This window comes from Leguminivora glycinivorella, chromosome 11 (assembly GCF_023078275.1).
Source record: "Leguminivora glycinivorella isolate SPB_JAAS2020 chromosome 11, LegGlyc_1.1, whole genome shotgun sequence".
Taxonomy (NCBI): domain Eukaryota; kingdom Metazoa; phylum Arthropoda; class Insecta; order Lepidoptera; family Tortricidae; genus Leguminivora; species Leguminivora glycinivorella.
In genome coordinates, this window is record NC_062981.1 from 5399069 (window position 1) to 5426378 (window position 27310).

The window sequence follows — 27310 nt, forward strand, 5'->3', positions numbered from 1 at the left end:
AGTACTCATTATGACTAATGAAATTTAGTATGTATAAAGGATATTTACCTAGTACACAACTACACATACTAGTTTTTGTTGCCGATGGATTTTGTCAAACAGCCGATGCTAGAAATTATATATATATACAGATCAGTACCTCACCTCATTTGAAGTAAGACATTGTAACACCTCATTTTTGGAAATGAGGTACTCATACAAACTCATTTGAAATTGATGTCCTACCCATCACTAGTCTAGTGTCCGCACAGCAGCTCCGTAGTAACACTAGTAACAGAGAAATGTAATAGATGTCACTGCTGTTTCAAAATACTCTACTCCATTCTACGCAATTAAATGATAATAACTATAGTTATGCATAATGTGAAATAACTGGAACATATGTATATTCATATACCATGCTTTTATTTTATTGTAGAGCTTAAATTTTAATTCTGGAAAGTAGGCTGTTTATCAGTAATGAAATTCACATACAAAATCATTTGTTATTTTTTTTGTGATACTGCGTAAAACGGAGTGTAACACCACATATGCTGTCAGCTGTCACATTTGACAATGCATCAAGCTCGGGTATGTTCTCTATTTCACATTAAAAAACAATGCATACTTCTCTACCATTGGTTATCCTCGCAGCGATTTCATCGGAATGTGGTTTATCATCCAATAGAAGAGCGATGAATTTTGATGTTCGTAATTACGATAATTGGAATCAAGCAAGAAAAGTAATATTTTTTATTTCTCCGAAAGACGTTAACGGGAATGTATGTTTCGTTTGTTATTCAATTCAGTTTTTATTAAGTTCGATATCGTCTGAACCGCTTTGAATTACTTTATTAGTGGTGTTACTAATGTGTTAAAGTTTAACGAAGTTCATAGTGAATTTTAATGTTATTTTGGGTTGAAAGTTATTACGAATATTGTGGAAGAATACTTCATTACCTGATTGCTTGCAGGTGAAAGTGCCGATGCTCGTGCCAAATGACCAGTGGCGACGGCTAATAAATTAAACCAAGAATTTTGAGGACACCATGGATTAGTGCGGGGCGTGACACGTATTCGGCAAAATATCGTAAACAAAACAAACGGATTTTAAGTAACAGTGTTACCGTAAACACGAATAACAATTAAACATGGCCCTAACAATGGAGAAGAAAAATGATCTTGACTTCATTATGAAGAACTTGTTGGCTGGAGGTAAGTTTGATTTATATATTTAATCTGGTTTCCATTTTGTCTTTTAGATTAAAAATAGTCAAATCAAAAAAGTCAGTATATTTTCCCTATATTTCATGACTAACACCTACCAGGGAACACTATTAAAATTATTAACTTTAAAATATGTACATACTTATTGCACTTTCCAATAAGAAAAAATCTAGTTAGATTTACTTTATAGGCATATCTTTTAATCTTTAATCTAATAATTAATCTCCTTATCTTATCCTTGTTTCATTAGCATTACTAATATTTTCATTTAACATGTGTAGACTTATTAACTAATACACAGATTTTCTTAAATTACCTTGCATAATTTTGCTATTCAATATATTTATTTTAATAAGACAACTAAGGGACTTGAAACAAAGTAGTAGTTCTTTATTTATTTTTTTAACATTGCCATAAAATTTCTAAATTTAATTTTATTTGAAATTATAAAATAGTTAAAATACACATTAATAATGTGAAATACTAGTGAAATATACTATATTTTCATAATATTTGTGTGCCCTTTTTGCCAAGAGTGGCACTGAAACTTGAGTAGTTCATGTGCTCTGCCTATCCCTTTATGATTATATGTATGTAGTGTCCAAAAACATACTATATTTGTATCTTTTTCTGTTTTAAATCAAAAAGAGTTCATACAATAGTAACTCACCAAAACTATTCCTACAGGTGTTGCGGGTATGTGTGCCAAAACAACTGTAGCACCTCTAGACCGCATCAAGATCCTGCTGCAAGCGCAGTCCATCCACTACAAGCACCACGGAGTCATCGGAGGCCTGGTGGCGATTGTCAAGCAGGAGTCGTTACTGGCACTCTACAAGGGCAATGGAGCTCAAATGGTCCGGATATTCCCGTATGCTGCTACACAGTTTACGAGCTTCGAGATTTATAAGAAGGTAAGATATTACACAGTATTTATTTTTCCCAAACAGTTGAGATTATCCTAAAACCTAAACAAATAGACTTTTAAAGTTACAAAAATATTTTGAAACATTTAGAACCCCTTTGCTCTGTTTTGACATTTCTATTAAAAAAATATAATATAGTATCCAAGTTCTTTTTTAAGCCTATTAGGGTATTCCATTGCCCTCCCCTAGTAGTAGTCCCGTCATTCTGGACTATCAAAGTTATGAACTTTAACAAAATGTAACTAGCTTTGGTATAATTTATTTTTTGTAACTTCAACTGTCATGTTATGGTGACCTCATGTGTTTGGTTAAACAATAATATTTATAGGAGTGAGATAAAGATTATTGATCTATCAGTTACCTACAACACTTTTTAAATTTTGAAGAAAAGATGACTTGACAAAATTTGGAAACAGTCTCTCTGACATTTATCAATCTATCATAAAAATAACAAATTTGTTATTTTCATTAAAGCTCGGATTAATCTTAAACTTTAAAATAATACGCGCTGGCTTCAAACCAGACAAAGTCCAGACAGTTGATAACCCTAAGCTATAACCCACACATAAACTTGAATTGTACACGTTTAATGGTCAATACTTCCGGTGAGGTATATGCAAGTCTGTCTTGGCATAGACAATGCATCCACCACTAAAAAAAAAAAACCGGCCAAGAGCGTGTCGGGCCACGCTCAGTGTAGGGTTCCGTAGTTTTCTGTATTTTTATCAAAAACTACTGAACCTATCAAGTTCAAAACAATTTTCCTAGAAAGTCTTTATAAAGTTCTACATTTGTGATTTTTTTCATATTTTTTAAACATATGGTTCAAAAGTTAGAGGGGGGGGGACGCACTTTTTTTTTCCTTTAGGAGCGATTATTTCCGAAAATATTAATATTATCACAAAATGATCTTAGTAAACCCATATTCATTTTTAAATACCTATCCAACAATATATCACACGTTGGGGTTGAAACGAAAAAAAATATCAGCCCCCACTTTACATGTAGGGGGGGTACCCTAATAAAACATTTTTTTCCATTTTTTATTTTTGCACTTTGTCGGCGTAATTGATATACATATTGGTACCAAATTTCAGCTTTCTAGTGCTAACGGTTACTGAGATTATCCGCGGACGGACGGACGGACGGACGGACGGACGGACGGACGGACGGACAGACAGACATGGCGAAACTATAAGGGTTCCTAGTTGACTACGGAACCCTAAAAAGACAATTTTAGTTAGGAATAACACCTGTACAGTGGCCGTCATACATCGGAGCTGCCAACGCTCTCACAACTATGGACGGAACACGTCTCTATGGTCAAGAAGTCGACGTTATAGTGCGTTTTCCGATATTTTTGATGGCAACTGTATCTAGTTGACTGTAGGACTGTACCTTGCAGTGTAGAAGAATACACTTCCGGACGATTTTTCGATACATATTTGGGCACTTGACTGTACAAATTCATTTTTGCATCAACTGAAACAGATTCATTCATTCTAAATATTGAAACCTGGAGGGCGATTTTTGAATCTCGCATACGGGATTTTGTCACTAAAATACCGGTTGAAAACGGTGACTTGCTTATTATATTCAGTGACAATTTTCTGAATTCGAACGCGTGAGTCTCAAAAATCGGCCCGCTGATCAAACACTAGGTAACAATTAAGTATGTAGATACATACTTAATTCCTGCACCATAGTAATATTATCTCCTTATAAAAGGCCTTTTTAATGGCAATATCTTCGGTATTCTCATCTCCATTATCTGTACTGATAATATTGTTGTGTGCGTCGCGTCCGTAAAGATAATCTCCCGTTTGTATTGAGTAAACAGGATACAGATGCAAACAGAAACGGATAATACCTATGGCTTGTTTTCATATATTTGAGTGCATAGTATGTAAACCTATAAGTATATAATGTCCGGAGTTGTCTTTAAAGTATTTATACAAGATGAATTCCTGCCATTGGAATGGCGTTTACAGAAATGACCAGAATATGCAAGTTTTGCAAACTGAAAGCCAGAAGCCAGTATAGCATAATAGGAACATTATATTTTTATTTTAGCGTTACTACGAGTAGACTAGTTTAACAATAGATTGATCCTCTCTTAAACACTTTAGATATCTAAAGATAATTTACTTGGCACTTTTAACGCTATCGCAAAACCATGAACTTCAACGCTATAATTAGCGTAACGAGTGCCAAAGAACCATTACTTGTTGACATTCCTAACCGATATCGTACTCCAAAATCGGTAACATAATGTTACTTCTTACAGACTCTTGGATTAAAATCTTCTTGTATTACGATTAGAACACGCTATAGATGTAATGCGAAAAGGTTTTCCTTCGTATTTTTATGGAAACGTACGAACGTGCCATGTCATGCTATTTCAGTCAGTCTCAGTACAAGACGTAGGTACTGACACTGTTTGAAGTAGTATGAGTAGTATGGTAGTATCTTCTGTATCTTCTTAGTAGTTTGTGGTAGTATGACAAATACGAACGCTTCCGGAAAAATACGAAGGAAAACCTTTTCACACTACATTTGTAGACATTTACAACTCAACTTGTGAGAAAAATCTATAATTTAACATGTCAAAAAATGTTCAAGACCTTTATTTTCATTCGAACCAGTTTTCGCTGTTATTTTCAAATCAGGTACAAACACAGTTTAAAATCGTTACGGGTAGTTCCAAGTCCTTGTAGGGATTTCCGATATACATCATCGATTATTGCCATTATTAGGGTCTAAAAATGACTCATTTAATTATTAATCTTTAAAATGTTGTAAGGCCTCGTAGGTTTCCCTTACTAAATAGTTGATTAACTACATTCGTACCTATCTGCGTGGTTTTTACTATTGCAATAGGTAAATCTATTAGAGAATTAATTAAGTAATTGCAAATTATGATTATAATGAAATTACCCTAGTAGTGCAGTTTTTCTTATGACTAATATCACATTACCAATTGCTAATAAAGTTATTATCTACTTCCAATAACAGTTTTCCATTATGTTTACACAAATGTGAAACCTGTCGCATTGCGTCAATGAAGTGCAATATTTTAACTATTATATAAATATACGTAGTACATAATTAATATAATTATGTTTTGTATTTAAACTACTTATGTCATAATAAGTAGGAGAGAGGGTAAGCCGAAAATAATGTGGTGGAGAGAGCTGAAGGGGGCCTATGCCAAGAAGGTATTAGACTAAATAAGTAACAACACAACAGTATTATTAGAACATGTATTATTATCTTAGTATATCTGTAAATAAAAAAATATATCTAATTAAATAATTCAAAAGTCCCGAAGAAGAAATTGCTATTAACTGGTTTGAAAAACGTTTCAATTGAATTTATTTATTTTTGTTGCTTTAGAAAATATTTGCTATAGGCATAAATTAAATATAACAAGATCATACCATCCCATACATTAAAAATGCGGCCGCCTACGAACGCGCTTACACTCCACCACACATAGATGGCGCCACAAAAAATGCCTTGTTGGCACCGATTATTTGTAGATTGGCATTAAGTGTCAATTCCGTGCCGTAAATCTATGTCAAAAGTGACACTTGAAGCAGGACAAGGTTATCATATGATTATGACATTGTAACATAACTTTAACATAGCCAACATACATGGCATACCTTCTTTACATAAATAAATAAATACACTTCCAACCTTAAAATAAAACAGTACTTAACACTACTCCCATGCGAAAATTCATCCGCAACGCAGGCTTCGTCATGTGGCCACAAATCCAAATCAACGACATGCTTCGTCAAACAAACCAATGATGATATCCGCAACAGGCTTCGTCACACATAAAATAATAATATTAAGCTAAATGAAACCGTCCCGAATCGTACCCGGTTCAAATGTCCCCATCACACCGGCAGCTTTACCACGCTGAATAGCCAATGAGATCTGTTGGACCAGGTACGATCCGGACCGAGGGTCACATCCCTTGTCCCTTAGCCGCCGGCCCAAATCCCTTATGAACTCCTTCGCCTCCAGAGCCCAAGGTCCCGCAGTTTCGACTGCGACTGGCACAAAGTCGTACATTGGTTCCAGGGCAGAGTATTTGGCATGCTTCATTTTGGCCGCATACTCCGCGGCTGACCCTGCAGACCTAACCGTAAGGTTCAAGTGGGACGGCGCAAACGTGCTGACGCACGTCGCGTCCCATAAGAGACACCGACCCTTCTGCCATGGAACCAATGTCAGACCGTCAGGCCTCTTTCCATCCGTGCGGCACAACCCTGGAGGTTCCAAAACGCAAGGAACGTTGGCCGACACCAAAGCCCGGCGGATTGCATCATTGATAGCATGATGCCTCGAGAAACGACCCGCGCACTTCAAGCAGCTGAGACCATGGTGACCGTCTTCCTCAACTATGACCCCGCAAACGCACCAATGCGCCTCGCACACCTTACACCCCAAACGCAAGGCCACCGCGATCCTTAAGGAGTCATTGTCCAAAAGCGTGCCTAGTGACGGGGAAGGTAATGCGTGCAGCCACGCCCCTGACTCAACCCTAGAAGCGGCTTTAAGGCGGGCCAAGTTGGATCCCACCGCTCCCTCTAGCATGTTTGCAATAGTCTTCTTGCACAACATGTCGTCCCAGCCCCTCTGCACAATGGGATTTTCGGGCTGATCCCCGCCACCGTAGAAAGTAGTCCACTTGGCTAACGCCTCCGAAGCAAACGGTACCTGGGTAATGTCACCATTGTTAGATAAGATCCGAGCAACAAGACCCAATGTCCCGTGAGCCGAAGCAAGAAATGCCACCACTCCCAACTCTCTACAGCGCCGTATTCCCAACCCACCGTGACGGACTGGAAGGGCTGCTTGACACCACTGCGTTTCATCCAAATGTACATTCAAGATGGATTCAAGCACCCCCTTGATTGTCTCGTCTAACGCTGCGACTTCAGATTGAAACAACCAGGTTGGAGCTGTTCTTAGAATGTACATTATACGCGGTGCAGCAAAACAGTTCCGCAGCAGAATAAGCGCAACATGCGCAGACAAGTTTCCCAGGTGTTCCTTGGCCCACCAACGCTAACCTTTTATCTTCAAGTGCAGCACCGACACCCTCAGGAAAAATTGGCGCTCCTAAAAGGCACAAAGAAGATTTCTGAAGGTACCGCAAGCCGGGCAACACCTCTTCAAAATCTGTCCGTACACCAACAGACGAGTCGCAGCAAAAAAGCTCGCACTTAGCAGGGTTCACCTCCAGACCTATCTCCCTCAACGCTGGCACGAGTTTATGAAGGTCATTCAACACTGTCTCTGGACTACCCCCAATAGTCCCATCGTCCAAGTACCAAACATTTAGGGGTGAATCCAGAGAAGAAACAACTTTCTGAATTGCCAAGCAAAATATAAGAGGTCCTAACGGATCACCCTGCTGAGCACCAACCTGCGACGAAATGGTGGTCCCATTAAAAAGTAAGTTGCTCGGTGTCGAATAGCATTGGTGCAGAAATGGAAAGAGGGAGGGCACCTGGTTCGCTACTTCATTTAGAATGACGTCTCTTTCAACGCTGTTGAACGCATTCTTAATATCTACTTTAAGAATAACCGCATCTGACCCTTCATTCGCGAGTGCATATGCCCGAGTGGCATGAATCGCTGCCTCACATCCCCGCGCGGTCCCAAAACCTATCTGAACAGGCCGAAAATAAGTTGCCATTCGGTCCCTAACAGCCCGACAGCAAAGCTTGGCTGCAAGGCGTCGAATTGTGCATCCCACGGCAATGGGCCTGATACCCCCATCCTTTTTCGCAAGGGCACACAGTGACGCGCCATACATATAGGGACAAATTATAGGGTTAAGCGAGCCCCTTAACAGAAAGTTGCACAACTTCGTCAACGATTCTAGTAGACGAGGACCGTTGCTGCCCGACGTACAAGACGTTAACTCTTTTAAGTGTTGCGGACGCAAACCGTCTAACCCGGCCGCCGATCCATTATAAAAACCCGCTATTGCCTCCTTTACCTCTGGCACTGTCACTGTTATGGGATCAACCGGAACCTCTGGCGCAGGGGGCACTACGAGTGGTCTAGAAGGTGCTGGATGCTTCTCGCGGAGAGACGTCACAGTTTCCTCATTGGTAGGCGCTAGTGATGAATCTGACAAAAGTAAGCGAACTGCGCCTCTCAGGTCCCCATCGTGCACCTTACTTTCTATATTTTGCACCAAAGACCTTGACTTCCGCGAAGTATTCTCCGGAAAAAACAATGCTGTACAGTCTACGTTTTCTTTAACTTTAGACGTTAACGATTTCGTACCTTTTTCAGGAACCCTAAGTACCGAAAATGAGAACGTCAACAGAGTAAACCAATCTTCAACATGTATTTAAAAGTACATATTTCAGAAGAAAATATAATCTAGGGAAAAAATTACATGTGAATTATAATATGTAATTTGTAAAATGTAATTATTTGGTTAATAAAGGCTTTTCTTATCTTATCTTATAACTATTTATGTCATAATCAAATAAGTTTGAGTTCGCTTCTCACTAAGTATTCGAACTAAGTTCAAATGATAATTCGGGAGGAGGAAAGTTATTCCTTGACGAGCTGGCGTTGGGTCATAGTTGATGCTCATATTGTTATTTACGGAGCTACTTGTTTGAAATCGTGCAACTTATGAACAGTTTGAAGTTTTAATTAGAGCTATCATTTTGATGTCTACTTTTACCCAGTTCAATAGTGTCCGACGCGAACGGGCTGCATTTTAACAATGGTTTAGAAAAAACACAGGGATGGAAGTTGCGGATATTATGTCGATAACTCAACGCATTATAAGTAAAGTCAATACGGTTAAGTGTGTCATAAGGGGAAGTGTTAGTGTGTGTATGTTGAAGTTGTTTATTGAGAGTTCAATATGTTTACCACTAATCCGTATGACACACTTATCCGTATTGACGTTACCTACGTGATTAACAACACTTCTACACGTGTACAATTCATTAAATACTTTTATTACATAGACATGAGCTATTTCCTGATTGGCTAATTCGGAAATAATCAAAGTACCCAGTATGCAATACCAACACTTAATTTGACGACAAAACATTGATTTGGGTACTTATCGCTAAACATCGCAGTTTAACCCTTTCGTAACACCTCTGTAAGAAAACAACACATCCTTATTTGTACTGCTAGACCTGTGTTTACAATTTACACCTAGTTGCCAACAACACAAAGCTCAAATCATAATACTCCAGTGCTCGTGCAAACAGGTATTCTAAATCATAAACCGAAAATGGCCATTGCACTTTAAACTTCATTGTTTAGAGAATAGAGTTGAGCTTAAAGCAGTTTCCATCAGATATATCGAAGCGGCCAAGGTGCTCACAAATAGCTGAACAGACAGCATAGCCAAAATGACAATCGTTGACCCTAGAAGCCGAACAAAACACACAAACACAGTGTCGCTCTGTCGGGCCCGTACGAAAGAGCGACTGAGATTAGCATTTGTGCATTTGGCTACATACCCTGGCCTCTTACTAAGACGTTAGAGTGTATCCAGATATTTTCGAGCACCTCTTGCGCTCTGATATATCTGGCGTGTAAATACGAGGTTGTGTTCAAACACCGGACGGCCGTATTCAGTCACGGTCGGGGGGCGACCGTTATTGCGAATTGCGTGTGACCGGTACCGCACCTGATATCGGCGCGATTTTATAAGTATGGTGGTATGGTATTCGTGTTGTATCTCCTTTTTTTTTATAGAGACAAAAACAAACAGTATAATACAATTTGCGTAAATATACAGCCAATGTCGGGCTTTAGGCGACATATTGAAGAAAATGTACCTAATAATGGAATAGCATTTAAAAACAGATTATTAAATCAATTTGCGCACCAGAGGAACATATATTATTGTTTCTGTAGCATTTTGAACATGCAGACGCAGCTTAGACGTATTCAAAAAAATAAGTCCTTGGATGTGCCTGTCAATGATCACAAATTTATTCAATTTATTCGCGATGTGTGACATGCACTTGTAGGCGGACAGCACAGAATCACAGATTTTCATTTGAATTTCTACGAGTTCTATAGGTGCCCGCAGGTAGAATATTTACCACGCCTAAAGTTATATAAATATTACAGAATGTTTGACTTATATTGTTTGACATACGAGTACTTATATAGCATACCAAAAAATCTATTTTTAACCGCCGCCTCAAATCTCTCAAAAGAAGGTGGTTCTCTATTCGTCTGTATTTTTTTTTATGTTTGTTCCTCGATATCTCCGTCGTTACTGGACCGATTTTGAATTTTTTTATTTTTATTGAATGTATATGCATACAGATTGGTCCCATTTTTCTCAGAACCCAGTTCTGATGATGGGATCCTGGAGAAATCGAGGGAACTCCTCAAATCTGAAAGGCATACATATGGCGATTTTTGTGTTTTTAAAGGAACAGCATGCATTTACGTACGGAACAGTGACATTTGGTGCAGTGGAACTGCTGATGATGGTCAGAACGGAACTCCTCAAATCTGAACGGCACGCTCATAGTGACTTTGGTATTTTTATAAGAACAGCATGCACTTACGTCCAGAACAGTGACATTTGGTGCAGTGGAACTCCTGATGATGGTGAGAACGGAACTCCTCAAATCTGAACGGCACGCTTATAGTGACTTTGGTATTTTTATAAGAACAGCATGCACTTACGTCCAGAATAGTAACATTTGGTGCAGTGGAACTGCAGATGATGGTCAGAACCGAACTCCTCAAATCTGAACGGCACACTTATAGTGACTTTGGTATTTTTATAAGAACAGCATGCATTTAAGTTCAGAACAGTAACATTTATTTAGTTAAAATATTTGTTAAGCATATTGACTTTTCAAGTCAAATTTTGTCAAGCTTCGATTTCTTATAATCGGATTCATGAGGAATTGAGGAAACTCCTCAAACCTTAACGGTATACGTATATTGATTTTTGTTGCCATCAAATAATTAAAGCATTAAAAGCAGTTTAAAAAAATACCTACACATTTCTACATAATCCAACATTCGCAAACAGTAGCTTTCACCAGAACCCCAAAGGCGGCGGTTTTTTTTTCTTAAAAATTATTCTTACTTTATTTTATATAAGTATCTGTATTGTGTGTTCACATTTTTACCTACAAACACTTGTCATTATTTAATTATGAGTGGTATGAAGTGTGAACTGCATTCTTGTCATGTGAAGTTTTTTTGTAAAATTTGTAACGAACACTAATTTGTAGACTGATAGGTACTTGTCACTTTGCTGATAAGTCCCTAACCACTTACACTAAACACATACCAAGCCCTTGTATACCTAGGATTAGTCTACTAAGTAATAGCTTCTATACGGTTTTTTTTAGGGGGCGAATTCGACTGGTGAGTAATATCAACTAAGGTACAGGGGGACAATTTTGACTGGCGAGTAATTCCAAGTATTCGAAATATTTTCCTTGAATTTTATTGGAGAATACTAGAATTAGGCTCTTTGCTATTTGCGCAGTAAAGTAAGCTGTAGCACAGAATATATAATAGTACAAGTACAGAAGGCCCACTGCTTTGATGTTCACGACATGCCGCCTTTTTAAATGCCTACAAAATTCTAACAAAGAAACGAGCCACACGTGCGCGGCGCCCGGCGATAGGGTTACCTAAGGACTAAAACGAATTAATACTCAGATAAAATGTTATACTATTATATTCAAGTCTTGGGTACTTTCTAGGTATAAATATATATGGTATTTATATATTTTTGTTTGAGTTCCAACATCACAAGCCTTATTGAATCTTTTTGGGGGAGTTAATCAGTAGTAGATTTGTTTAAAAATGTCCTATGGTATTTATTTTATTCATGATATCTATTTAACTAAGCATTATTAGCCATTCCACACGCGGATATCCCATATGAACCTTTAAAAAAAACTCGCGACTAAAAGTAACATTAGAAAGTGCGAACGTGCGTTCCGTGAGAACGCGCGCCACCCCTGATTAGGCCGCGAACTCGCGGCCGCCGGCATGTACTTGTAGCGCGGCGATAGGATCGCGGAGTGAGCCGCCCCTGGCTGTAGGCTCAGAGGTTCTTAGTTGCGTTACGCGTGTTTTGCATTTAAGGCACGTATTTGACAACGAGACAGACACCTAGATACCTACTAATAGTATTCACGTTTAGATACTCGTAATACTTGTTAGAACTTCATTTTATTTTATGGCAGCTTGTGGATACGATATCATCTGGACCTATTATGTTTTTTCCGGCTTCAATCTAAATATATTCATCTAAATTAGTTTTGCGGCTTAAGCGAGAAGAGCAACGGAAGGAATTCTTTCCATTACTTATTTAAATTCGTAAATTAGTATGGTATGGATGGATGAACTTAAAAAGTCTAAAAAAAAACTCAACTCCAGTAACCGCTGGCTAACTAACTGAAAACAAAATACTTACTGGCTTTTACAATCAATCGCGATCTCTGAAATCTCGAGGGGCGAACTCAAAATCCAAGCAGACGCCAGTGTGCCGAGATATGGAATCTAAATTATATAATATTATTGTTATAAGTATCAAAGGTTCGTGACCGTACCGCCCCACCGTTTTATGGTGACTATTTCGTTGGACGGCGCTCGCCCCAAGCCCCCAACTTGGCGAATCGAAAGCGATATGAAATGAAAGCGTCGATGTCCATCGCCGATGAGCACGCGACACTGCGCAATACGCAATTATACCATTATGTGTCGTTCCGTGGAAGGCCCCTTTTCTTGTTAGGGCGGCGAATGCACTCATTATCAGAGGTCGAACAGGTGAGCCATTTCCCTTATAATTTGGCGTGTTTTACGTCATATTATACTTAAGGCAAATAGCTCTCTCTTGACGGACTATGTTCATTATGTTACAGCAACTTTAGATCGATGTGCTTCAGATTCATTTTTTTAATAAGCCTTTAGTGTCCAACTGGTGGTCAAAGACGTCCCCTCATTTTCCCCGCTCGACCCTGTCATCGGCATTTTCCCACCATTTAGGATACTCGTAGAATGCGTTTATGTCGTCCCGCCATCTCTTTTCGGTCGGCTTCTACTGTCTATCTATGGTGTTACATGGGTCCCACTTAGCAATATTTTTCGCCCGCTTTTCCAAGTGCATGCGGCAGACATGTCAAGCCCAATCCCACTTAATAGTTTCCATATTAGAGCTCCTTAATTAACCATCAGTACTCAGACTCACCAATAACACAAACGCGTGTTTGCCTTATGAGTCCTATACATCCTACATCATACCTGATGTAAAATTAAAATTCATTTCTAATTCACATTTAGGGGAAACTATTTTTAGTCTCAGTCTATGCCGTCACATCCTCAATTCACAATTTCTTCTAATGACAGACGTTCTTTTGTCACGCTTTGCCTCCACGGCCTCCAGACTTAATACTTAGTATTAAAGGCGTAGGTACATCACGTTCAAAAAACGCTAGAAAACCGACCCTCGTCCCCACACGTTAAGTTACAAAGTTTCAAATTATGCAAACTCTTTATAAGATATTGCTAATGCTATCCTTGAGCTCGCAATCATAATGATAATCGCAGTTCACCCGACTATGCAATACGTTATTCCATTGTTATACCCAACTCGTGTTCATTTTAATCCCAAGCATCGCTTTGGATTCCAAACTCTATTACAAGAGATAAAGTTCTTTTTGGAAAACATTGGTACACAAAGAGATTATTGTGGATAGCGTTATCTATAATCGTGTACTCGCGTTTAAAAATATTTTGTTATGCAAGACATACATCACGATGGCATTGCCAAGAAACGTCAGGTGGAGTTCCGTCCAAAGTTCTCCTTCAAAATAGCTTCCGATTTCCTTAGATATACGTAGTCTACGCACCACAGAAAACGGTTGGTCTGTTTCTCTCTCTTTTACAATTTACATAAACAAACATACTATTTTTGAAATGCTTGTATGCTCTTACTTAATGTTATAGTTAGTAATTTTCAGATAATATTATTCCCGCAATGTAACTAAACGCGACTGACTGTACAATTCTGTACATTTGTACAATTCGACCACGAGCTTCGTCTCTGTGAAATTGTATACAGTGGAAGACAGGAATGTGTAAATTATGCATATAAACTTTGTTTTTTATATTCCAATTCGTTTCGGTTGCCCAATTCACCTACTTCTTCGGTGAGGTTAAAATTACTTCGGTAGGTAGGTATTTAATACATATGTATTACCATATGATGTGTGTAATGTTTAATTAGTTACAATTATATATTGAATTAAATCAGACGCTTATATTGTAATTTCAGGCAATTGGGAATCAATATTGATTTCTCATTCTATTTACAACAACTGTCTAGGGACTTAATTCGTTAGTGTTCTAGTTTCTAAATACCTACCTACTTCGTAACGCTGATATAAAATCTATGTCTCTCATGGCCATAATTATTTGACTAAATTGTGCCCTAAAGTAAAAACTCATTTAGACGGCACGCGAACTTGCATGCATTTTAGTTACATTGCGGGTTGGTGAGGTTGCTTACAATTCAGTAGACACAACAATCACAATCAGATACGACGAATATCGTAATATAATAAATGAATTTGCATTGAGAGTTGTCGCCGCTAACGGATTCCTCCTCCTACGAACTCTAGTAATAATTACAAAACTTATAAATCCAAGAGAAAATAATATCGAACATGGAACTAATGCTGTACAAATATTTCCAATAACGAGATATAGGAGAAAACGACAACCAGGTCACTTGACAACGTTCGCGATTTCGCAGTTCACTGAACCTAACACCATGACCTTGCTAGATTGTATATTTTGTTTTGTTGTTGGATGACGGATTATTGTCTATTTACGATGTTTATTTAGTACCCTCGCTTTCACTATATGTGGTGGGCACTGGGATGATGATGATACTAAGTATTTTTTACCATGTACTTAGTAATGGAACCAACTCAGAAATAAGTAGAGAAAAATGTTTTCTCTCCCTTAGAAAATGTTAAAGACTTCCAATGCATTTTTTTTTGTAATTTCGTGATCCTGTAGTAAAAGTTATTCAGTATATCTTCTTTCCCATATATTCATCGTAATAATATAATAAACATATTATCATGCCATAACAACAAAACTATTTGCAACAACAATTAGCTGCACAAAAGTAAATAAATGGCGGCCTTTGTTGTACTTATGCAGTTTGTACTCATAATTGAACGTGTCGTGTGTGACTTTAGTTTTTTATGTTAAGTAGCAATTAACCTTTTTATCACCTTTATGTTGGCGACGATAATAATTATAACAAACTGGATTTTATACGCGGATTCGAGTCCATGGAAGGATGACAGTGATCAGTCCACAAATTGTCTCCATACTCGTTTTCATCTAAATTGGTTCTCGTTTTAAACGAGCAATAGAATTCATTTACTTTTAAATAGTTGTAATATTTAATAATGTTCATTATTAAGGTTATAGGAATTTTACTACAAAACCTGGCGATTAAAATCTATATCTTTTATAACCAAGGATTAAACATTAAACAGATCAAACGCTTAGCTCCGAATCCTCAAAAAGTCCTTAATACCTCTAGAACCGGTTTACTTACGCTTTTGGTCATTACAACTGGACGAGGCCCACCGAGGCAGCTATGACAGCTATCATATACCGTTGGTTGAATTCCTGCGTGACGTCACTGGTCGCGAGACAAGAGTCTCGTGCGCCGTTGGCGAATGCCGTTAATGTCAGCACTCTCACTTGTAATTGGTAAAGTAGACAGTTAGTTGCACCTCGGTAGATTAGGTAGCCTATAAATCAATCGACTGGCGATAAAGTTATATGGTCGTCATATACTCGTATGGTTAAGTATATCCACTGTACTTACAGTGGTACCAATACCAACTCCGAAATTGCGGATCAAAGCCCTTTCACCCTTGATTTTGTCAGCGATTTCTAGATTGAATGTCGTACCTTGTACCTTTGGTTTAAATAAACATACATAGAGACTAATATGCACAATCAGTTGCAAAAGTGCATGGCGAATTTATCAATGAATTGATTTATAATTTCTCCATGCACTTTTGCAGCTGATAGTACATTGTACGAGTTGTAATAAGTACTTGCAATCAGTTGTTAATGCCTTTACCAAATAAATACTTAATATACCGGTTTTTCTCGTTAACGCGGTAATTCGTAAAGAATGCCAAACGCGCGATTTTCGTTCGCGCGCCTCTAAATCTCAAGTACCTCGAGTCTGACCCACTGACACCTTTGCTGACATCTCCGATTTGGCAAAACCCGCATAATAAGCAGATATAATGCTCATACATAAAGATGTTAATTGAGATTTCTTTGTCGTTTTTTAACGGATTAACGTTTTACTTATTAATGATGAGTGAATGAATATGCAAATCTTTAATTTTCATATTACTATCTTGTAGGATTGACTTGTTTTATTAGACACTGACGTACATTTGCATAAGTTATTGTGCAGCTGTGGTTAGTCGTCATACTACAATACATATATGTACGATATGAGCGTGACCAGTAAAAAAAATATGAATATCAGCTTAGGATTTCAAATGTAATTTCCAAGCGACGGAGAAATAATTTTTACTCGAACGCGTCTCTTGACTTGAAGTTACAACATACCGCCGCTGTAGATTATATGGAGTTCTTTTTCTAAGAGCTCGGTCGGCGGGGCGTCGACTCAGGACAGGACACTTGTATGAGGTTCAATTGTTTGACATACACGCGGCACGCCCCGCCCCACGCCCAATATGAGCGTACACTCAAGCCTTACACTGAGTCCCCTCTTTATTGATTTACTTCTCTTTCTAGTCTTATGACCGTGTTCATTTTCTATTTCAGTACCTAAGTGGCCTAAGCATTCCGATGATCCAGCACGGTGACAAATTCGTGGCGGGCGCGGGCGCCGGCGTGACCGCCGTCACGCTCACCTACCCCCTCGACACGATACGAGCCAGGCTCGCCTTCCAAGTGACGGGCGAGCACCGCTACACGGGCATCGCGCACGCCGCCACCACCATGCTGCGCACGGTGAGTGACGTCACACCCGATACGAACCACGTTTCATGAAAATTGGTCCTCGAAGTCGGGGATTTTTTCAGAATTTTAATTTTGTGGTTAGGTTACCAGCTTCGCCTACTCTTTTCTATATTCACGTGGTTGTATCTTGCAGGAGGGCGGTATCCGCGCGCTATACCGCGGCTTCGTGCCGACGCTGTGCGGGATGGTCCCTTACGCCGGCTTCAGTTTCTACTGTTTCGAGTCGCTCAAGTTCTTCTGCATGAAGTATCTGCCCACGTCGCTGTGCCGCAAGTGTGAGAGGAACACTGGTAACTAAACATTGACGAAAGAAAGTGTGTCGCTATCAATGACTGAGGCGGAGTACATGAGAGCCCTTTGTAACAATGCGCTGTTAGCCGTTGCACCAACTTCAGATTTTACTGCTTCGAGTCAATAAACTTCTTCTGCATGAAGTATATCTACTATCTACCCACGTCGCTGTGCCGCAAGTGGGAGAGGATCACTAGTAATTGAACGTCGACGAAAGAAAGTGTGTCATTATCAGTGACTGGGGCGGAGTATACATGATAGCCCTTTTTAACGGTGCGTTGTGCGTTGTTAGCCGTTGCGCCGACTTCAGATTTTACTGCTTCAAGTTTCTGAAGTTCTTCTGCATGAAGTATCTACCCACGTCGCTGTGCCGCAAGTGTGAGAGGAACACTGGTAAGAGAACGCTGACGAAAGAAAGTGTGTCGATATCAATGAGGCGGAGTACCTACATGAGAACCTTTTGTGACAGTGCGCTGTGCGCCATTGTGTTGACTTCAGATTGTACTGTTTTGAGTCAATTTAGTTCTAGCTTGAAGTATCTACTCTTGGGACATGATCCATTTGTATGACCAATTTAAGTTCCAGGGGGGTTATCACCCTCCCCTATCCCCTGGATCCGCGCTTGGTGCAAATGTGAGAAAAAACTTAACCCAGTCGATTGAAAAAAAAATCCCTTCGATCATGTTTTAATTTATCGCCACTCGTTTCTAACTTCCTCTTTTCCGCAATAATATCGTAATCGCTATTATTATCGCTATTTTACACGACTGAACAATAAATAAAATAAAATAAAAAATAAAATTATTGATTTGTGGTGTTTGTTTTCAGGCGGCCTGGTACTAACAGTGCCCGGCAAGCTGCTCTGCGGCGGGCTGGCCGGCGCGGTCGCGCAGAGCGTGTCGTACCCGCTCGACGTCACGCGGCGACGCATGCAGCTGGCCTGCATGGACCCCGCCACCGCGCAGTTTGGGTAAGACTGCTCTTCAATCTCAGGCAGCCTGGTACTGACTCGGCCACGTAATAGCGCGACTGGCAGCAACATCCATAGGTTTCGTTTCCGCCCGTAACAGCCGTGGTTAAGCCGGGACGGTGCTCAGTGCGTGTACCCGCTCGACGTCACGCGGCGGCGCATGCAGCTGGCCTGTATGGACCCGGCCACCGCGCAGTTTGGGTAAGACTGCTCTTCAATCTCAGGCAGCCTGGTACTGACTCGGCCACGTAATACGCCGCCTTTGGTTGCTGCCCAGCTCTCGGCTAGATACTAGTGGTTGAGCTGGAGCGGTGGCGCAGAGCGTGTCGTACCCGCTCGACGTGACGCGGCGACGCATGCAGCTGGCCTGCATGGACCCGGCCACTGCGCAGTTTGGGTAAGCCCGCTAACTGATCTCAGGCAGCCTGGTACTGACGGCTCGGCCACTAATAGCGCGACTGGCAGCAACGTCCATAGAGTTTCATGTGACAGCTCTCGGCTAGATGCTAGTGGTAAAGCTGGACCATATGTTAAATTCCCGAGAGACTCAAACATATTTAAAATATTTTAACACATTCACGGACGGCTAGTGACGTCATCTGTCATAGGCCAAAAGAAACAAAAGACTACGCGTATGCTATAGCATACGTGTCCACGAACGTGTTAAGCGGGTTATTCACGCCTGTCATTGAGTGGCAGCGCGCCGGGCTCTCGCGCACACTATCGCATCCGACGAGTTAAGGTGGAAACCCATTACACCATATCATGCTATGACCGTGCTATGAACGTGTCAGACAAAAAAATATTCTTTGTATTACAAAGTATGAGGCTATGCATACTAGCCCGTTCCATCACCGATCATACCCGTAGAGTGCCATGCACGGACCGTCAAATATTGTCGGCGAGGATATTTTGCCGGTGTCGAAACGCTCCGTGAATGGCACGCAACGGTGATAGAACGGTGCGTGCAGGCGGTTAAACGGGGTATAACAGCGTATGGTGACCGTTTGAAGCACGTTATACACGCGTTGTCATACTTCTTTCAGTCACTATACTCGCCTATGCTACGGGGATGATACGCGGACACTACGGTCACTATACTCGTCTATGCTACGGGGATGATACGCGGACACTACGGTCACTTAACTCGTTATGCCCGGATATGAAATGATGTGGACACGTTGTAGTGGGCATAGCCATCCGTGTCGCGTTACATTCCGTGCCTGACACGTTCATAGCACGGTCATAGCATGATATGGTGTAATGGGTTTCCACCTTTAAGGGTCGTTATTCATAAAGAAAGAGCCTCGAAAATGGATCGAGCATTATTTTTATGTAATTAAATGTAAGTAACCCGCTTAAAATATTTTAAATAATATTGACAGCTGTCTGTAAGTTTGAATGCCTTTGATTTTTTTCTTTTAATTATAAATGGGCTTACTCTTAGCCACAGACCAACGCAAGGACGCAAATACTCTATAATGCGGCCTATTTCTTCATTGTTAACCTATGATATACATTATTAAACACACTGTAACTAACACATTACATTAGTGACTAATATACCTATATTACATTGCCAAACAGTTGGTTAAGGGAATACAATTAACCTTAATTTACCTGTGTATGCGATTCTAATAACTTCTATTTATTATCTAGTATCAATTTCTAGTATATTGCAAAATTGTCAATATGTTCAAGACGGAACAAAATTATGTGTGAGTGTGCACGGGAAAACGTCCCACTTTGTCGATTGCTATAAATCTCGCCTTAATGGTAACCGACAAAGTGGGATGGTTTACTAAACACACTCACATATCTATCTATGCCTATTCCAGTCATTTCAGTGGACAGCATAAGGAAAATTACGTCCAATAACTGGACAGTGGCCATCCTGTACTAAAAATTCCTTTACTTATTAACAATGTTAATTTTTACATAAAACTTCTTTTACTGGCCACGTTATACTAAAATGAATTCTGTTTATCAATATACAATGTTTTTTTTTAGTATGTACGGTCAACTAATTTGAATTCTAGGCCACTCTAGAACCCTGTCTTATTGACTCCGTGTCCTATTTGCCATAGAAATCACATTGGCGTTTACTTTACTGTGCAAATGTTCTACAGTAGCCTAGGGTTCTAATTGGTTGGTTCTGTACAAAGTTGACAATTTACCGTATTATGTATAGTATAATCAACCAATTGAAACCCTAGGCCACTCTACACCTATGTCAAAATGACAAGCACTGAGAGATTTCTTACAATCTGATTTATAACGTCACTATGACATAGTTCTACAGTGGCCTAGGGTTCCAATTGGTTGACTGTACCACACATGACGTACCTATATCCTAAGCGCTAAGCCTAATATATTGCATATGTATCTTTATGTTCTTTAGAACTTGGTGGTAGTGGTGAAATGTATTAATGACATATTTTATGTATGATTGCATGACTTGCACATGGTGTTGGCAACAAAACAGAAGGTGGGTCACACTTGATTTTATTTTATATTTCGTCACTACTTTGAAAAACACGTATCTTCGTCTGTCAATGAAAACACAAATCATCATTATCCCGCCACTTGCCACGACTTAGGGGAGCCTGGGATCAGCGATGATAACTAATCCCAAGATTTTAGGCACTAGTTTTACGAAAGTGACTACCATCTGACCTTCCAACCCGAAGGATAACTAGGCCTTATTGGGATTAGATCCGATTTTCTCACGACGTTTTCCTTCTCCGAAAAGCGACTTAATTATCAAATGGCATATCGCACATAAGTTCCGAAAAACTCATTGGCACAAGCCCGGATTCGAACCTGGGATGTATAATTATGGAATCACTGCGTTTTAACTTTAAGTAGCAGTGTGAAATACAAGATTTTTTCAAAGTAGTGACGATTTGTTTTACTATTTTTCCATTTACAATACTAATGTTTTATGTTTCAAGGCAAACTAACCAAATGTTAACATCAACTGATCTTGACCCAATATTTGTTATCATTATCGGTTTGACGGTGATTCTGAATCGTCTAGTCCATATTCTAATTGCCACGACGCTTCTATTTTCAGTGGATTTTGAGTTCTGATAAATTAGAATTAGAACTGAAAACAAATGAGTCGTTGTAATTGCATTTCGCCCTTACGTCTTGAAAATGACCGTGAACGAGTTTTCCACGGAGTTGATATTGATCAGTTTAAGGCCGGCAACAGACAGTCTTAAATTTCATAATCTTAAAATATCATAATCTTATAAATTCAGATCGAGTACCTTGCCACACACATTCTTAAAATTCAAATTATTCGCAATCTGTCAGATCAATCTGAAAAAATTCATAATCTTAAAAAATAAGACTGTGTGTGGACAGTTGCGAAATTCTATGGAAATCCGTGCACTCGATCTTATCATAAGATTATGATTTTTCCAGATTATGAATTTTAAGACTATCTGTTGCCGGCATTGTGAACTTAGCTTATTAATGAGTTCAGGCCACGTAGCCGAATGGCATTTCTGCGAAACGAAACGCCATCGAAACGCCGCAGAAATGTAGTCTGGCTCTCTCGCGCCAATACGTAAGAGCGATAGAGATAGATAGCTACTAAGGAGATTATTGTAAGCGTTTCGTGAGCGTTTGTGCATTCGGCTACGCACACAGGTTCGATGCCTGATCATTTCAGTTTAAAAATATTTTGTATTGTTTTTGATATGTTTTCATTTGCGATAGTTCTTTTGAGTGTGAGCTTCAAAGAATCGTAGTCTCCTATTGGAGCGGTCAAGGTGCTCACAAATATCTGAACACGTCTCTATCGTCAAGGCGATAAGGCATGCTCAGAACTTTTTGCGCGCCTCGGTCGTTCAGATATATCCGATGGCGAATGTTCATGCAATTTAAAGCTTCAAAATGGCTTCACAACTAAGCAAGAATACGTATCATTTATTTTAGTGATGTGCAAGTTGCGGAAACTTTCCAAAAAAATCTTAAATTTCTTGAAAAATTGACGAAACTTTCACGAAAAATAAAGGAAATTTAAATTTATGACTTGGAAAGATTCCATCCATACAAATTATGGAAAGTTTCTTATGTGAAAATTTCAGAATTTTGGAAACTTTCAGTCGGCACATCAGTAATTTATTTATACGTGTGTCATTTCCCAGCACCGGCATGGTCCGAACTCTGACGCTGATCTACCGCGAGAATGGCATCTCGAAGGGGCTGTACCGCGGGATGAGCGTCAACTACATCCGCGCCATACCCATGGTCGCCACCTCCTTCTCCACTTATGAGCTGATGAAGCAGCTGCTCCAACTCGATACTGGCATGAAGGTCGCGTAACGGTGAGTTGACGACTGTTTTATTTAACACTTCCGCAACCAAGAACCCGCCTGGGGCCCGTTTCTCGAAAAGTACAAGCCTTGTATTACAAGTGTGTTTCCATGACAACCCATACGATTTGACAGTTCGCGCCCTTGTAATATAAGGCTTATTGTACCTTTCGAGAAACGGGCCCCTGATGGGCACACGTGAACTTTGCTCAGATGTCGGAAAATCCGCTGACCCGTTTCTGGCGTACTGCACCATTTTTTGTCTGGCAGTTAATGTGTTAACGTTTTGAACGCCAAGGACCACGGAAAGGGTCTTCTTCTAAACGTACGTCTACGTAAACAAACAAATGTCAATCAAAGTATGCTACTATCAATAGAGCATTCCATGAAAGAGTCAACCGTTGTCCCGTACAATCGCAGTATTTCTGAAAACTGGGTGATGTAAGAGGTATGTAGTGTATCTAGTATTGCCAGCTTTACACGCCAAAAAAAACGCAAACGAAATACAATGCGTTTATACGGAACATCCCATGGAATGCTCAAATTGGTAATAAGTTCAACAGGTAAACATTTGGTTCAAAATAATTATAATACCTACTTGTGATGCTATTGTTAAATACAGTCACTGATAGTATTTTAATTTTCTACAGGTGAGTTAGAAACAAACTGAGGAGCGACCATGGTTCGTAAATGGCATTGCGGATGAGCAATTATAGACAGTCAAGAAAATCTTGTCACTAAAACGAGCGGCAAATTTGTAAAATGTAGGGGCGAAGGTTTATTATAGTTTAATAGAAAATTTGAATTTTAAATTTCGCTCCTTTCTTTAGTGACAAGATTTGATTGACCCAATATACCTACGTTCTCGCTCATACCCATGGTCGCTAAGTCGCTATCTCAACGTGTCTGGATCGATCAGCGGCCGCGGTACATCCGACACAAATGCAGCACGCCGCTCAAATCACATCGCATTAGATGCTCGACGCTACACTGCCCGCTCGTCGCTTGCACTGACGCCCCATCTACTAGGTGGAGAAAATGTGAACTCTTCTGCGACATATTATTTGACAGATGTCAGATAATTTGTTCCATTACCCGCTAGAGCGGCGCCACTGTCAAGCGTGAAATAACCGGAGACAACCTCTAATGTTTCTGTTCGTTAATTTTTCATTTTGATCTGGCACTCGTAAGAAAGTTTTCATGCTCGCTTTCCTATTTTTCTTTGACTTTTACCTTTTCGAGACCAATGATGTGATGTAGGTACCTATATATCCGTCAGACCACAAGGTTTCAATTTCAGTTGTAACATGGCGTCGAAGAGGCGAAAAAAGTTAAATTGTCATGCCTTCTGAAGAATTATCAATAGAAATATCAGTGGGTTTGTCATTTTGTAAGATTGAGACTGAACCAGCAAAATATTGTTAAAATATAGGCTAAGATTAGCATTTCTGTTTAATCTAGCCTATACATACTAAACTTAGCATAAAATTAAAGAAAACAAGGGTTAAGAAAGTTTTGTAAAGTACAGACATTACTTACTTAGGCTAAGCAAAAGACGTCAATTCGACTTAAAATGTTTCTGCTTATATTTATTTGTGTGTGTGTGGATTGAGTGAGCACCTTCCGAAAATAAAAAAAAAATATGCTGATCATTTAGTAAAAGTTCTAAAACAATTGTAAAACGAATCTCTGAATTTGTAAAAAGATAAATCAAAAGATACAGCCATTAACATGTGCTCACTCAGTTCTCACAAACTACCAACGAAAACAGTGAATATATTCATTTAACATATAATATTTATATACTAACATTTAGTAAAAAATAGGCCAACCTACCTCTATAAATATTAGATCACCTAGTGACGTATTAAATTTTTTACAAATAGTTTCTTATGCTCACTCAATCCACACACTTTTGAAAAGCCGAATTTTGATGAAAAACATAAGATTTAGACCGCTATTATATGTGTATAGTTTAGTAAAAGTGAAATGGGAATTTGTAAAATACAAAACGAACCACTAACGTGTCAGGTTTTTTTATAATAAATTTTTGTAAGTGCTCACTCAGTCCACACGTTTTGAGAAAGTTAAAAATGTAAATATCTTACGATTTGTAGCACCTAAGACACTCGAAAGTACTTCAACATTTAGTAAAAATTTTTACTAAATATCCACCATCTAATATTTTATATTCGTTGTCTGGTTTTAAAGATATTCAGACATAACTTTTCTCATACAAATGTATCAAGTAGGGTGACCACACTATGTCGGCTCCTGATTTTCCCCACCTTCCCATTGTCATATTGAGATTGGGGAGTTTCGTTCGTTCAATTCTGATAATATTAAACTAATACCATATTAATTCTCCATCTTCAAACTGTTTTTAGGTTATGTTCTTGGCCTAGTGATGATGTGTATTGTGTAATTTTTATCGACGTCAGGATATAATAACCATATCGACATGCAAGCATTAAAAAGGACATGAATAATAATTGGTAAGAAACAAAGAATATAATACTTCACTAGTAAGAAACCAGAACCTGGTAATCTAATCGCGCTAACAGATGAGCGTACCGGATTTGTAAGTGGGAGCGAGAAATAGTTATTCTTTTCTCGCTCCCACTTACAAATCCGGTAAACTATTATCAAAATTGAACGAAACTCCCCAATCTCAATATGACAATGGGAAGGTGGGGAAAATCAGGAGCCGACATAGTGTGGTCACCCTACTTGATACATTTGTATGAGAAAAGTTATGTCTGAATATCTTTAAAACCAGACAACGAATATAAAATATTAGATGGTGGATATTTAGTAAAAATTTTTACTAAATGTTGAAGTACTTTCGAGTGTCTTAGGTGCTACAAATCGTAAGATATTTACATTTTTAACTTTCTCAAAACGTGTGGACTGAGTGAGCACTTACAAAAATTTATTATAAAAAAACCTGACACGTTAGTGGTTCGTTTTGTATTTTACAAATTCCCATTTCACTTTTACTAAACTATTCACATATAATAGCGGTCTAAATCTTATGTTTTTCATCAAAATTCGGCTTTTCAAAAGTGTGTGGATTGAGTGAGCATAAGAAACTATTTGTAAAAAATTTAATACGTCACTAGGTGATCTAATATTTATAGAGGTAGGTTGGCCTATTTTTTACTAAATGTTAGTATATAAATATTATATGTTAAATGAATATATTCACTGTTTTCGTTGGTAGTTTGTGAGAACTGAGTGAGCACATGTTAATGGCTGTATCTTTTGATTTATCTTTTTACAAATTCAGAGATTCGTTTTACAATTGTTTTAGAACTTTTACTAAATGATCAGCATATTTTTTTTTATTTTCGGAAGGTGCTCACTCAATCCACACACACACTATTTATTTTAGGCTTTAAGTTAAATCTCTGCTATTAAATAGCTATTTTTATTACACCGACACAGAAGTAGTCGAATATTTCTGTAGTACAAATTATTTTCATTACTAGGGCATTTACGGAGTAAAAGATATATTTTGCAAACCTATTTTTGTTTCTATCAAATAGAATAGCACAAGAATACTGCCACTGGTGCGGAAAAATAATGTGAAGTCTTGTTAACAATAATTATCATTACCCATACTACCATAAGTATTACACTATAAACTTGTGTTTGTTATATTAATAATGCAATGGCTTCGTTATAAATATATATTATATTGACCTGTAAAACAGAAACCCCCTGTGCACCGTAAGATAAAAACATACCATCTACTTTAAAGTAAAATAATAGTATTGAGCTCATGCGTGGCTTTAATAGTATAAGATATTTTGCACTTCCAACTTTCACGAAAACCTTCCTAGGTTCACGTTCAGATTCATCCACAAGTGCAAATAAACATGGTATAAGATTTACTACTGTCACGAAGTATTCGCCTTTTTAATTTACAAACTGTTTGAAAAGAAAATCTTAGATCAAATCAAATTATTTTCATTGAAAATGTTTAAGAGGGGGTAGAGCAGGGAGAATTTTCAAAATCTGTCAAATTACCCCATTACACACACAAACACCCTTCACTCACACTACCTCAATTTACTGTGAAAGGTCACTGACCCTTAATTTTTTTCAAGAGTGTTATTTTGAGTTTGTAGTCAACTACTGACCTCCTTTGAGAAATTAAAACTGTAAAAAAGGTAGCATACAAGAAGACAGAGAAAAAATACGCATCATCTAGCTTTCCTTCTCTGTTCATGTCTCATGTGAATTTAATTTACCTAAATATGTAGATAACGTTCCTTATTCAATTGATTGTTTATCTAGGTGTATTTCAAATTACTTTGCACTACATTTTGCGTTACTTTTCTATACTTAGATTAAAAATCGTCAGCCTGCCTATCCCCGCAAACATTATTCAAAGACGTGTGTGAAGGGCTAAAGGCCGATACCTCCAGGCAGACAATTATTATGGTCGCGTGATAAATGATAAAACATCAGCCCTATCACACTAT

The 27310-nt window shown here is 38.7% G+C and overlaps 1 protein-coding gene across 6 annotated transcripts; it reads left to right on the top strand.

Moving 5' to 3' along the window:
- The first annotated feature begins 626 nt into the window (after window positions 1-626).
- On the top strand, window positions 627-24409 carry LOC125231482 (graves disease carrier protein-like). 6 transcript variants are annotated; one of them, XM_048136966.1, is made up of 9 exons: window positions 627-761; window positions 954-1194; window positions 1894-2120; window positions 17034-17222; window positions 17365-17521; window positions 18351-18492; window positions 20978-20980; window positions 22653-22832; window positions 23471-24409. In XM_048136966.1, exons 2-8 carry the CDS (start codon window positions 1131-1133, stop codon window positions 22828-22830), a joined length of 960 nt encoding a protein of 319 aa, XP_047992923.1. In that variant the 5' UTR covers window positions 627-761; window positions 954-1130; the 3' UTR covers window positions 22831-22832; window positions 23471-24409. The 6 variants fall into 6 exon arrangements, with proteins under 6 accessions (XP_047992923.1, XP_047992925.1, XP_047992924.1 ...); XM_048136967.1 differs by lacking the exon at window positions 627-761 and adding an exon at window positions 18801-18889 and having other exon boundaries at window positions 785-1194; window positions 18351-18403; XM_048136965.1 differs by lacking the exon at window positions 627-761 and having other exon boundaries at window positions 786-1194.
- Window positions 24410-27310: the final 2901 nt, after the last annotated feature.

Bases quoted from the DNA above. Each gene is read 5' to 3' on its own strand.
- LOC125231482 (XM_048136966.1), top strand. From the start codon at position 1,131: ATGGCCCTAACAATGGAGAAGAAAAATGATCTTGACTTCATTATGAAG. The intron at 1,195-1,893 runs GTAAGTTTGATT...CTATTCCTACAG, and splicing joins GAAGAACTTGTTGGCTGGAG to GTGTTGCGGGTATGTGTGCC. The intron at 17,223-17,364 runs GTGAGTGACGTC...TGTATCTTGCAG, and splicing joins CCACCACCATGCTGCGCACG to GAGGGCGGTATCCGCGCGCT.